Genomic DNA, 13,674 nt, shown 5'->3' with positions numbered 1-13,674 from the left:
AAGATCTACAACTTTCTTTTTGACTCCGTCGGCTAGTTTTCGACCGATCTTAAATTTAACAGTAGGAGGAGATTATACTGTTAAATGACCGCGAAAAATTCGTAACTCTTTCATACAGACTCCGTTTTCGTCTGTCTTTTTATAGTTGACTTCCTATAAATGAGATCTTCAACTCTCATTTAGGTTGCGTAGGCAAAAAACCGCTCGATCTAAAATTCGAGTTTCGGGTCGTGCACTGCTATGCCAAATCTTAGAAAATTCATAACTTCCTCATACGAAGTCGGATTTGGGCGTTCTTTTTATACACGCTTTCGGATTAACGTATACTACAACTTTTATTTAGGTCAATAAGGCCAAAAAGTCCTCTATCGTGAATTCACTATTTGCGTCTCCCGGTGCCATGCCGGTTTTGCTGTAAAACTTTGACGGACCATAACTTCTTCGTCATAACTCGAATTTCGGCGTTATTTATATGTACGGAACCGGGCATTACATAAGGTTGCTTAAATGGCGTCCAAACCCTAAAATTAGGGTTTATCCCCTGATTGTGTACGCCCAATGTACATGAGGTACACCCATCGTACACACCCTCTTTCTAAAATTTACAATAATGCCCTAAGGACTAAAATTGAAAACTAATTTCACACCACGGGTCCAAGATGAAAAATACCTTGAAACAAGTGTTTCATGCTGAGCGTGAGAGATACAAAGGACCGGGCAGCTCCCGAATCAAACAGAACCAGAGCAGAGATATCGTTCACAAGGAACGACCCTAAAAGTAAAACACAAATATAAGCAGGAAAATCAACATAAATAAAAAAAATAAGAAGAATATACATATCCGTCACCATTTTATAGATTCTAGAATATCTAAAAACATTTTTTTTGTCATTTCTATCTGCACAAGAAAAGAACACAAAAGATGCCATTATGTTTGCTTGTCTTTTCTTATTTCATGATTCTTAGTGTTGAGTTCATTAGTTGAGATTCTTGTTCATACAAAAGCTTTGGGTTCACCACCACACTAAACAAATAAATGACAAATTAAAGAAAAATTACTATGTTTTTAACCTTTTACCAAAAAATTATTATTATTATTATTATTATTAATACAGTTAATCATATATCTTTTTAATGTTTTTTCTTAAAAAAACATTGATAATTTGGTACACCCAATAACAACAGTGCGAAATGCCAAACATAGTTTTTCAATAAAACACTAAAGGTGAGTTTGCTTGGAAAATTTCAAATAAAAATGAAAATTTTGAAAATGACTTTTGTTTAATTTTCAAAAATTTCCAAGATAATAAAAATTTTATATTTTCCAAGTTGTATGTAAACTGAAAAAATGATTTTTATATTTTTACAGGTTTATTGATTTGTTTATTGATTTCTAAAGTTATAGCTCCCCCACCTAAGCTACTCTGACATTAGAATGCCGACTCTTGATTAAAGCTAGGGGCGGATTTTGAGGGGGTCACCGGTGGCACTAACAACCCCTAACTTTTTCGGCTGCAGTGGAAAAATTTTCGTAAATTTTTAAAATTTATATATTTTTTTATTACTGTGCAACCCCTAACTTTCTCCTGTAACCCCTACTGTGAAATTCTGTATCCGTCCCTGATTAAAGCGACTTCGGAAGGCCTGAAATTATGAGTATCCCAGAACACGTTGAATTCACCATTTGTTGGTGATCGAGAAGATGAATTTGTATCATTTCACTAGTAGATAATCATATTGTACATACACATACGCTTTTACAACCACATAGAAACACAACAAAATATATACATACATATACTAACGAGGGGCTGCTAGCAAAGCTTGTGATTGCTTCTCATAGCGAAAACCTGAAGCCTTGGAATCATCTGCAGACCATACAAAAATCCCACCAAGCTTCCCTTGACTTTTTAGCCGATTACAAGCAGTGAAGAACCCGTTCTCTGGTGATAAACCTCCACTTCCATCGGTGGAGATACTAGCCAAGATATTACCACCTTTATAGTTGGAGCTTTGTGTCTGAAAGTACTTCATAAACTGAGAGATGGTGGTCCCCTGATCGTATGCATAAAACTGGAAATTGACATAGTCTATGACGTGAGCATAATCCTTCCAAAGAGCCAAGTAGTGGCTTTGAACTTCATCGTCATCAAATGGAGCTATAGATGCAAAAGAGATGACTCCATTGTTCTTGAGGGTTGTTACAAGCTTCCCGATGCACTCAGCAAACGTCTCAGGATCTGCATGAAAATGCTCGTAGTCGATATCAATCCCATCCAAGTTATACTCTTGGATGATTTTAGTGAGGGAAGAAACAGCATTTGAAACCCATGAATCCACCGATGAAGGGCTGAAGTAACAGCTTCCTCCTCCCACACTGTCTCCTCCTAAGCTCAAACCTACTTTGACATTGCTATGCTGACTCTTGATTGAGGAGACTTGAGAAGGGCTGAGATTATCTGTATCCCAGAACACATTGAATTTACCATCGGTTGGGGATGAAGAAGATGAAGTGGTGTAATCAATTGCAAATGCAAGTAGATAATGGAATTCGACATTGGGGTTGATGGGTAGGTCTGTAAATTTGACACCGTTGAATTCTGCTCCGATATATTCACGGAATAGGTCTGATTTTGGTGCATTAATATTTTCTTGTGTTGATGCCACCGCTAAAAGCACTTGTAACATGAGAAGAACAATGAAAAGTTTGGAGAACCCCATAATGATCAAACTTCAATTAAAGACAGATTATGTTGAAGCTTGAAGGCTGTTGAACAGAGATAGGAAATCCGACAATTAAATAGAGGAGCTTTCTGACAAATTGTTTACCATGTGATCAGATTAATTAATGTTAATTAACGTGGCGTAAGTGTGCTTCTACTGTTGTTATACTTTATATGTTTAATAGTATATTTTCTGTCTTGATTAATAGGTTAAAAATCTATTCCAAGTCCCATGTAATTTCTATTTATTTGTTTAATTGAAAGTTTTTTTGTTTTAATCATGTTCTGAGCTTCCGTCTAAAAGTACAAAAACCATGTAGTCAACGCCTCATTGCCACAGACACCAAGTTTTGTCATAACATGACCTTTGTAAGTTGTAACATGACCTTTACAAGTATACAAAAACATGCCATTATGGAAAGAAAATTAATTGTAGAATCTTTTAAATATAACAATTTGTATAAAAAATTTAGGACTCTTTAAAAAATAGGTCCTGGACTGTCGCTTCTATCGCCCACCCTTTGGGACGGGCCTTTTTGCTTCATGAGATTATTTATTATTTATAAAACTAGAGATTGATGAATTTATCTTGATCCTCAGTTTCCATTAATTTTTTTATCGGATCCTATATAATTGGAGTACGAGTAGAATCATTTAGTAGAAATACATGATGTTTTTAAACTTGAAGAAGGCATGATGTTGTGATCCACACAGAAATTCACATAATCAATAACATGTCCATATTTCTTCCATAAAGCCAATTAATATTTATGAACCGATCCTTCATCTTCATAGGGGGCGAAGCAAATTTGATGGTCCGATTTTTCTTTATAATTGTTATAAGTCTTCCTATACATCCACCAAATTCTAATCACGTGACCTAAAGTGTTCATAGTCGATGTCGATACCATCCAAGTTATATTGCTTGATCATGCTCGTTAACGAAGAAACTGCATTTTGGACCCATGAGTTGATATATTTTGGAGTAAAAAAGACCCTATTTTATCATGAACACTATCGCAACCCAAGCTAACAACCACTTTAACATTTGAGTTCATGGTTTTAACTGATGATGCTATTTCTGAAGGACCTAAATTTTTAGTTTCCCAGAAAACATTGAATTTGCCATTGGTGGGTGATGGGTGATTATCTGAGGTGTAATTGTCACACCCCCAAACCAGACGGCAGAAACGTCCGGGGGCTTGTGCGTGACTTCATCTTGAAATATTATTATAGTGAATATAATTGAAACATAACATCATCATCATCACAGATGTAATATTACAACATTCATTGTTTACATCGAGTATTGTATTTGAATATTACATGTCAAAATAGTAAGAGTATGATAAAAGAAATATCACACAATATCCATTAGTTTGTTTCGTTCATCCTGCTTCAACGGTATCCTGAGAATACAAGTTATTTTGAAAACGGTCAACATAAAAATGTTGGTGAGTTCATAAGCATGTTTGTGAAAATGATTTGTATAACTTTGAAAACCACCAGAAAATCCGATATTTTCTGAAAACTGTTTAGTGTGTTTGTGTTAGTTCTTGTATTAATGCATATATGCTATTGTTTATTTGACTAAAAAGGTAAAGAGAATGTAGAGAGAATGTAAGAGCATGTAAAGAGAATGTTCCCAGAAAACCCGACGTTGCCTAAAAAAAGAAGATGTCTTCCGTAAACTTTATAACGTTAATTCCTTTAAACGAGCCGTCATAACCATACTAAATAATGACAATTTCACCTGTCTTGGCGTAGTTGGACGCCGACGGAAAATAGAATAAGGTTTTCGTCACCCTAGACTGAATAAGTCTAATTGTAGCGAACAGCTGAGGTGTGGGGTGTCAACCCCGTATAGATCTATACACAAATCCCCGTTCTCCCTCCAGGAGACTCTGATTATAACAACAGGCTACGATCGTACACTTAATAGGTGCCAACTGATAAAAACTCGCTAGATCCTTAATAGAATTTATGCGAAGAAAAATGTATAAACTCATTCTAGGACCAATGATCCATGTAAGTGAACCACTAAGGCATCGCTAAACATGTAAATCATTTCAAGACCCAAATGGAATGAGATTATATAACATGGGTCCGAAATATATATGAAAGGACAACTAAGGCCCATTTCACATATAAAGTATTTACAGGCCCAAATAATACACAAATAGTATCCAAGGTCCGTCGCACATGTTAATGGGTAAATGAAGCCCAATAAATATGTAAATAGTATACAGGACGTATCACACATAAAAATGGGTCACTAAGGCCCAATAACCTAGAAAATGATCAATTTAATTCCATTTGTTGGTTTATCATTGGTTTTAGTTCAAGTATTCACTAAAATAACATAAAAAGAAGAACGCATATAAAACCCATTCCCAGGCCCAATAAACATGGAAGTGAACCACTAAGGCTCACTATACGTGTCTATTATTTCAAAGGACAAAAGGAATGTGAATATCGTTATTAATCCGTTTGTTATTGTTTTGTCTATTTTAGCTTGATTATTTACAAAGTTGATATAAAAGCTCTCCTTTTTGTAAAAATGACGTTCTTGGCTCAATAAGCATAAAATTTACAATTAGGCCCAATTTTTGTAAGAATAGCACTTTGATGTCCAATTTTGTTAAAAACTTGTGTTGATGACTACTTTGTGATAAAAATAACATTTTAAACCCATTTTTGGCTTGATTTTTGTGGAAATACATATTTTTCTGGTTTTGGGCTTTTCCGACCTAGTTTTTGGAAAATTTGTAGAAAAATCATCGTATGTCGAAATTTAAATCCGTAAACTCTGGAAGTTTGGAAAACATGTCTACTTTGTTCACAATTTTTCTCAAAATTTTTAATGGCCTCAAACTAGTGTGAAATTACTCACCTTCACAGGTTGGTCCGAAAGTATGTCAAATTTGATAGGCAGTTTTGTAAAATTCACCAAAAATTGTAGAAAAATCGTATGAAAACGTGCGAGTAGTCATTTTAAAGGTATAAACCTGAAATTTATACATGTAAAACAGTTTTGAAAAATACTTCCATTTGGATGGTCAAAACAGTCCGAGATTAGACCAAAACTTTTCTGTCAAGAGCTGTTTTGTGAGTTTAGTTTATAAATCTTTGAACACAACACTCATTTTTGCTATATAAAGTATACAAATCCCAGATCTACATGTTTACATGCAATACTTGTGATAAAACATACTTTTCTCATGTTTCATATGAAGATCCTAGTGATACACTTCAAGTTTCTTAACATATTTGTAGATTAGTGAAGAAATCACACATAATCACCAAATGTTTCAAGGAAATCACACATAATCATGCATATACACATAGATCTACACAAATCAACTTGTATTCTCCCCTAAAAACAAGTAAAAACAAAAAAAAGGGGGTATGAACTCACCTTGGGGTTTGGATTTTGGTTTTGATGAAGATAAGAAGAAGGTGGTGTAAGTTATGACTCTAGCTAGCTTCTTGAAGTGATCTTCGAATCTTGATGAGTTCTAGGGAGCATGGTCACGAATTTGAGGTGGTAAGAGGATTAATTTGAGTTTAAAGATGTAGCAAATCGATTTAGGTTGTGAGATCTTACCAAAGATGATGATCTTTGATGAAAACTCCTCTTAAAACACCCAAAATCTTGAAAATTTAGAGGAGTAGAGAGGAGTTCTTGAGAGAATCTTGAAAGTGTTTGAAAGTGAAATGTCTGTGTGTTTGTGGAGCTTCTTGGCCGTGAGAAAGAAAGAGGGAGAAGATAGGATGTTCCCTAGATGTTTGGTGGGTATTAATCTCCTAGTAACATGGTGGGTTTGTGCATGGATATCCCCCATGCACTAATGAGGTGGCAAGTGCACAAATTTCTTCATTTTTCCTTTTTTTTTGTCAAATAAGCATGGTGGGCCGAGAATTGGGTTTATGAGAGATGAGAATGAAGTAATTTGGCCCATTTTGGTCTTGTCAAATTTTTATGGAGCCCAAGAATTATATATATATATATATATATATATATATATATATATATATATATATATATATGTATGTATGTATTCGGCCCATTGGGCTCTTAAGGAGGCTCACGACCCAATTTGGTAAAATGAATGAGTTTATGGTCCATTAGTGGTTAAATAAATTTATTTTAGACCCATTATGGTCCAAAATGTTGAGTTTTATGAGTGTGGGTCCATTTAGAACCCAATTAGGGTCTTTAAGCCCAAAATAGTTCAAGTTGAAGGTTTATTGGTCCATTAGGCCCAATAAGAGAATCCTAGTCCAATGTGAACTTGAACCGAGATGTCTAGGGTTTTCAACTCATAGATGAACATATGAGATGTATTGTATTAGGTTTTGACCTTCATTCAAGAGTTTGGATTTAAATGGATGACGTTGATTGAACATCGGGTATGATATTCAGTTAGAATATAAGCCTCACAATAGATGATGTTTTATGAGAATAGAATTCCCTAGCTAAATTGCTAGTTGTGACAGTAATCAACTGTAAAAGCTAGGATAAAATGGACTTCAACTTTAGAGTTTATAGGAACATCTAATAACTTAACCTAGTGAGATTCGACACCAATGTATTCCCGAAAAAGATTTGAGTTTGCAACTTCATGAGAGGAAGTTATGATTTTTCAAAGTTTCAACATAATAGATTAATAGTATACAACTCAGAAACCGAAATTGAAATCGGTAAATTGTTAGGAAAAACAATCTAAACGAGAATTGAAGATTTCATTAATAGGAGTCTGTCAATATAAATACAGTCGAGAATGGATGTCAGACGAGAGAGTTATGAATTTTTAACTGAGTTTAACAGTCTCAGTCTGTTAAAAAATATAACTTTAAAAATAAAGTCAAAATTAGCCAACGAAGTCTAAATGAAAGTTGTAGATATCGTCGATAGCTACGCATGGATATAAAACACGTCGAAAACAGATCTCATATGAACAAGATGAATTAATTTTTTTTCCGCGCGCAACCGCGCACATAGACAACATGCATGTCATGCATTTGACAACCACTAAGAGTTTGTCACGTGTCACATGCGCGCTCCGACCACCTCGCATTCACTTTTTGGGCCTATATATCCTCCAATTTGCAGCCTCATTTCTCACTCCATTCCTTTAGATCATCTCTTGAATTTCTCTCGTATCTCTAGTCTTTTACTCCTTAGTTTTTGATTACTTTAGCGAGACCATGTAGTGTCAGATATCCGAAAATTAGAAGCTCCCGGGTCAACGTTCTGCTTGCATAATTCCTGGTTTTCATCAAAATACTCTGTAAGTTGAGCTACACTTACTCTACTTTAAGTGTAACTTATAATTATAATCATAGTCGTTATAATGAACCTATAATCGAGACTTATTAGTGATTCCAAAGTCATTATACTGATTGATCTACTTAATGTTTATGTTGGATTTAGCGAGGTGTTTAAGTGAGATTTCCAAACAGTATACTCTATACCAAACGGACCCTACCTCCGATATGATCCTACCTGGTTGTTCCTTACTTGATAAATCTTGTTGTAGACATTGAGATTAGTGAGGAATCTAGACAAATATTAGTCACCAAGAATATAAGACTAAGACTTAGTAACGTGAATCTAGGTTACATTAGGGGAAAAGATAAACTATCGAGACGAAGTTCTACCCATAGATACAAGTATTCTAAATGAGTTTATAGTTACTTGATCAAGTAAGTGCATAGTTACTTTCAACTTACACATAGATACAAGTATTCTAAATGCTTAAACGATATACGCACTGTTTTTGCTGTGTTTGTGTGACATCTCCATTTTCACGGCCAGAAAAGACCGATTTTGTTTATGCTTTATAAAAATTAGAGTACATATTTTAGTGAAAATGTTGCGGAATTTGTTCCCAGTAAAACATGATAAATACGTTATCAAAGCATTTCCGAAGAAATATATTTTTATTCATTTTAAAACATTTGGGATGTTATCGTCAATATAGAAACATAAGAATAAACAAAACTTACATTCATTTACACTAATGATCTACACCTCTTTAATCTCTCAGTGTAATGTAACTTCCTATCGACACCTGTGATACATATAAGCTTAGTGGGTCAGGTTGGGAAACTTGGTGAGTACATAGAGATTTCAATCCCACAATGTTATATCATATATATAATTTAGAACTCACAAAAAATATAATTTCACCATATATATATATATATATATATATATATATATATATATATATATATAAGCAACTCTTACCCCATACTGTTAATCCTTACAACGAGACTATCCATACTCTCGGACCTTAAATTTTACCTCTTACTTAACACATACTCTCGAATCTAATTCATACTCTCGGATCAATAATTGTGCCCATTCCATACTCTCGGATTAGGGACAAGTGTATATGTGTAAATCCATTCTCCCGGATTAACGACGAATGACTATATCCTATCCATACTCCCGGACCGAGGACGACTGATTGTGTCTTAATCCATACTCCTGGATTAAGGACAACTGACTATGTCTTAATCCATACTCCTAGATTAATCATAGTTAACTATGCCAAATCCATACCCTCGGACTAGGGACAATGATTATGTCTAATCCATGCTCCCAGATAAATGACATATACTAAAATTCTATTCTCTGAGTATAACTCACTCGTACTCGTAAGAAAATACTACCCAATATTCCTCATAATTAATTTAGGTTTACTCTTTATCCTAAATCATCATATATAATTAGGTATGTTATTTAACATATATTTCAGGCAACATCAATTAACTCGCACATAAACATATAATTAATACTTTAATCAATACTTGTATTAAAATCATGTTCATGAAAGGGACTATGCACTCACTTGATAAAGTGGTGACTCGGTACTCGGACGACACTTCGTTTATACTTTAAACAACTCCTTTGACAGAACCTAGTATCATTACTACTAGAGTTTAGTCTAATGCTCAACGAGACTAATTGTTAGTCTAACTATTATTACTGTTATATAAGCGTTAACACAATACTTTTCACCACTATGTACAAACAGGGGCCATACATGGAACACCGGAGGGCAGGATCATTTTGGCATATAGCACTTCTGAAATCCAGCAACCCAAGCGGCCCTCCAAACCAGATTTCCCGTACCGTGAGTGGTTAAAAAGATATTATAATGACACTTATATAACTCATAATAATAACCTAAATATTTATTATATGGTACTAATAACATTACTATATTTAAATAAAAACTATATTTAAAATAGCGTAGGCGTATCTTACCTACGAGGGGGTTTGGCTAGAAGTCGGGCTCTACAGGGGAAGAACTTCTGAGCCGAAAGCGCTTCTTCTCGGAGCCGTCGAGCGCTCCAGGGCTTTCTTCTAGCGCTAAGAGAGTTTTGGGAGGCTTAGAGAGAGTGTAGAGAGAATAAAGAATAGGAAAGGTGTGAAGAAAATGAGGGTGAGAGAGTTTCTATTTATAGGGTAAAATATGACTAAACTTGGTGCCACATGTCAACATCTGGTGGAAAGACTTGGGAAGCAATGGCCAAGATTGTGCCACGTTACGCATTTTCGCACATCACACCTCCGACTTCTAAAATCCGTTACTTTCGCATATGAGCTCCGTTTTTGACGTTCTTTATATCCACGTGTAGGTAAAAATAAGATCTACAACTTTCTTTTTGACTCCGTCGGCTAGTTTTCGACCGATCTTAAATTTAACAGTAGGAGGAGATTATACTGTTAAATGACCGCGAAAAATTCGTAACTCTTTCATACAGACTCCGTTTTCGTCTGTCTTTTTATAGTTGACTTCCTATAAATGAGATCTTCAACTCTCATTTAGGTTGCGTAGGCAAAAAACCGCTCGATCTAAAATTCGAGTTTCGGGTCGTGCACTGCTATGCCAAATCTTAGAAAATTCATAACTTCCTCATACGAAGTCGGATTTGGGCGTTCTTTTTATACACGCTTTCGGATTAACGTATACTACAACTTTTATTTAGGTCAATAAGGCCAAAAAGTCCTCTATCGTGAATTCACTATTTGCGTCTCCCGGTGCCATGCCGGTTTTGCTGTAAAACTTTGACGGACCATAACTTCTTCGTCATAACTCGAATTTCGGCGTTATTTATATGTACGGAACCGGGCATTACATAAGGTTGCTTAAATGGCGTCCAAACCCTAAAATTAGGGTTTATCCCCTGATTGTGTACGCCCAATGTACATGAGGTACACCCATCGTACACACCCTCTTTCTAAAATTTACAATAATGCCCTAAGGACTAAAATTGAAAACTAATTTCACACCACGGGTCCAAGATGAAAAATACCTTGAAACAAGTGTTTCATGCTGAGCGTGAGAGATACAAAGGACCGGGCAGCTCCCGAATCAAACAGAACCAGAGCAGAGATATCGTTCACAAGGAACGACCCTAAAAGTAAAACACAAATATAAGCAGGAAAATCAACATAAATAAAAAAAATAAGAAGAATATACATATCCGTCACCATTTTATAGATTCTAGAATATCTAAAAACATTTTTTTTGTCATTTCTATCTGCACAAGAAAAGAACACAAAAGATGCCATTATGTTTGCTTGTCTTTTCTTATTTCATGATTCTTAGTGTTGAGTTCATTAGTTGAGATTCTTGTTCATACAAAAGCTTTGGGTTCACCACCACACTAAACAAATAAATGACAAATTAAAGAAAAATTACTATGTTTTTAACCTTTTACCAAAAAATTATTATTATTATTATTATTATTAATACAGTTAATCATATATCTTTTTAATGTTTTTTCTTAAAAAAACATTGATAATTTGGTACACCCAATAACAACAGTGCGAAATGCCAAACATAGTTTTTCAATAAAACACTAAAGGTGAGTTTGCTTGGAAAATTTCAAATAAAAATGAAAATTTTGAAAATGACTTTTGTTTAATTTTCAAAAATTTCCAAGATAATAAAAATTTTATATTTTCCAAGTTGTATGTAAACTGAAAAAATGATTTTTATATTTTTACAGGTTTATTGATTTGTTTATTGATTTCTAAAGTTATAGCTCCCCCACCTAAGCTACTCTGACATTAGAATGCCGACTCTTGATTAAAGCTAGGGGCGGATTTTGAGGGGGTCACCGGTGGCACTAACAACCCCTAACTTTTTCGGCTGCAGTGGAAAAATTTTCGTAAATTTTTAAAATTTATATATTTTTTTATTACTGTGCAACCCCTAACTTTCTCCTGTAACCCCTACTGTGAAATTCTGTATCCGTCCCTGATTAAAGCGACTTCGGAAGGCCTGAAATTATGAGTATCCCAGAACACGTTGAATTCACCATTTGTTGGTGATCGAGAAGATGAATTTGTATCATTTCACTAGTAGATAATCATATTGTACATACACATACGCTTTTACAACCACATAGAAACACAACAAAATATATACATACATATACTAACGAGGGGCTGCTAGCAAAGCTTGTGATTGCTTCTCATAGCGAAAACCTGAAGCCTTGGAATCATCTGCAGACCATACAAAAATCCCACCAAGCTTCCCTTGACTTTTTAGCCGATTACAAGCAGTGAAGAACCCGTTCTCTGGTGATAAACCTCCACTTCCATCGGTGGAGATACTAGCCAAGATATTACCACCTTTATAGTTGGAGCTTTGTGTCTGAAAGTACTTCATAAACTGAGAGATGGTGGTCCCCTGATCGTATGCATAAAACTGGAAATTGACATAGTCTATGACGTGAGCATAATCCTTCCAAAGAGCCAAGTAGTGGCTTTGAACTTCATCGTCATCAAATGGAGCTATAGATGCAAAAGAGATGACTCCATTGTTCTTGAGGGTTGTTACAAGCTTCCCGATGCACTCAGCAAACGTCTCAGGATCTGCATGAAAATGCTCGTAGTCGATATCAATCCCATCCAAGTTATACTCTTGGATGATTTTAGTGAGGGAAGAAACAGCATTTGAAACCCATGAATCCACCGATGAAGGGCTGAAGTAACAGCTTCCTCCTCCCACACTGTCTCCTCCTAAGCTCAAACCTACTTTGACATTGCTATGCTGACTCTTGATTGAGGAGACTTGAGAAGGGCTGAGATTATCTGTATCCCAGAACACATTGAATTTACCATCGGTTGGGGATGAAGAAGATGAAGTGGTGTAATCAATTGCAAATGCAAGTAGATAATGGAATTCGACATTGGGGTTGATGGGTAGGTCTGTAAATTTGACACCGTTGAATTCTGCTCCGATATATTCACGGAATAGGTCTGATTTTGGTGCATTAATATTTTCTTGTGTTGATGCCACCGCTAAAAGCACTTGTAACATGAGAAGAACAATGAAAAGTTTGGAGAACCCCATAATGATCAAACTTCAATTAAAGACAGATTATGTTGAAGCTTGAAGGCTGTTGAACAGAGATAGGAAATCCGACAATTAAATAGAGGAGCTTTCTGACAAATTGTTTACCATGTGATCAGATTAATTAATGTTAATTAACGTGGCGTAAGTGTGCTTCTACTGTTGTTATACTTTATATGTTTAATAGTATATTTTCTGTCTTGATTAATAGGTTAAAAATCTATTCCAAGTCCCATGTAATTTCTATTTATTTGTTTAATTGAAAGTTTTTTTGTTTTAATCATGTTCTGAGCTTCCGTCTAAAAGTACAAAAACCATGTAGTCAACGCCTCATTGCCACAGACACCAAGTTTTGTCATAACATGACCTTTGTAAGTTGTAACATGACCTTTACAAGTATACAAAAACATGCCATTATGGAAAGAAAATTAATTGTAGAATCTTTTAAATATAACAATTTGTATAAAAAATTTAGGACTCTTTAAAAAATAGGTCCTGGACTGTCGCTTCTATCGCCCACCCTTTGGGACGGGCCTTTTTGCTTCATGAGATTATTTATTATTTAT

The 13,674-nt window shown here is 35.0% G+C and overlaps 2 protein-coding genes and 1 pseudogene across 2 annotated transcripts; all 3 read right to left on the bottom strand.

Moving 5' to 3' along the window:
- Positions 1 to 1,669: 1,669 nt before the first annotated feature.
- On the bottom strand, positions 1,670 to 2,764 carry LOC145011663 (chitinase 2-like). Its single transcript, XM_078970396.1, has one exon. It carries the CDS (start codon positions 2,719 to 2,721, stop codon positions 1,801 to 1,803), a length of 921 nt encoding a protein of 306 aa, XP_078826522.1. The 5' UTR covers positions 2,722 to 2,764; the 3' UTR covers positions 1,670 to 1,800.
- Positions 2,765 to 3,373: 609 nt separating this feature from the next.
- LOC145009880 (chitinase 1 pseudogene) lies at positions 3,374 to 9,102 on the bottom strand (annotated as a pseudogene).
- A 2,954-nt stretch (positions 9,103 to 12,056) lies between these two features.
- On the bottom strand, positions 12,057 to 13,151 carry LOC145011664 (chitinase 2-like). Its single transcript, XM_078970397.1, has one exon. It carries the CDS (start codon positions 13,106 to 13,108, stop codon positions 12,188 to 12,190), a length of 921 nt encoding a protein of 306 aa, XP_078826523.1. The 5' UTR covers positions 13,109 to 13,151; the 3' UTR covers positions 12,057 to 12,187.
- Between the last annotated feature and the right edge of the window lie 523 nt (positions 13,152 to 13,674).

Source organism: Lactuca saligna, chromosome 8 (genome assembly GCF_052625555.1).
Source record: "Lactuca saligna cultivar CGN05327 chromosome 8, ASM5262555v1, whole genome shotgun sequence".
In the NCBI taxonomy this organism is placed as follows: Eukaryota; Viridiplantae; Streptophyta; class Magnoliopsida; order Asterales; family Asteraceae; genus Lactuca; species Lactuca saligna.
The sequence above is the reverse complement of the archived record's forward strand: the minus strand, read 5'-3'. Positions and strand labels throughout refer to the sequence as shown.

Coding starts and splice junctions, on each gene's coding strand:
- LOC145011663 (XM_078970396.1), bottom strand. CDS start 2,721: ATGGGGTTCTCCAAACTTTTCATTGTTCTTCTCATGTTACAAGTGCTT.
- LOC145011664 (XM_078970397.1), bottom strand. CDS start 13,108: ATGGGGTTCTCCAAACTTTTCATTGTTCTTCTCATGTTACAAGTGCTT.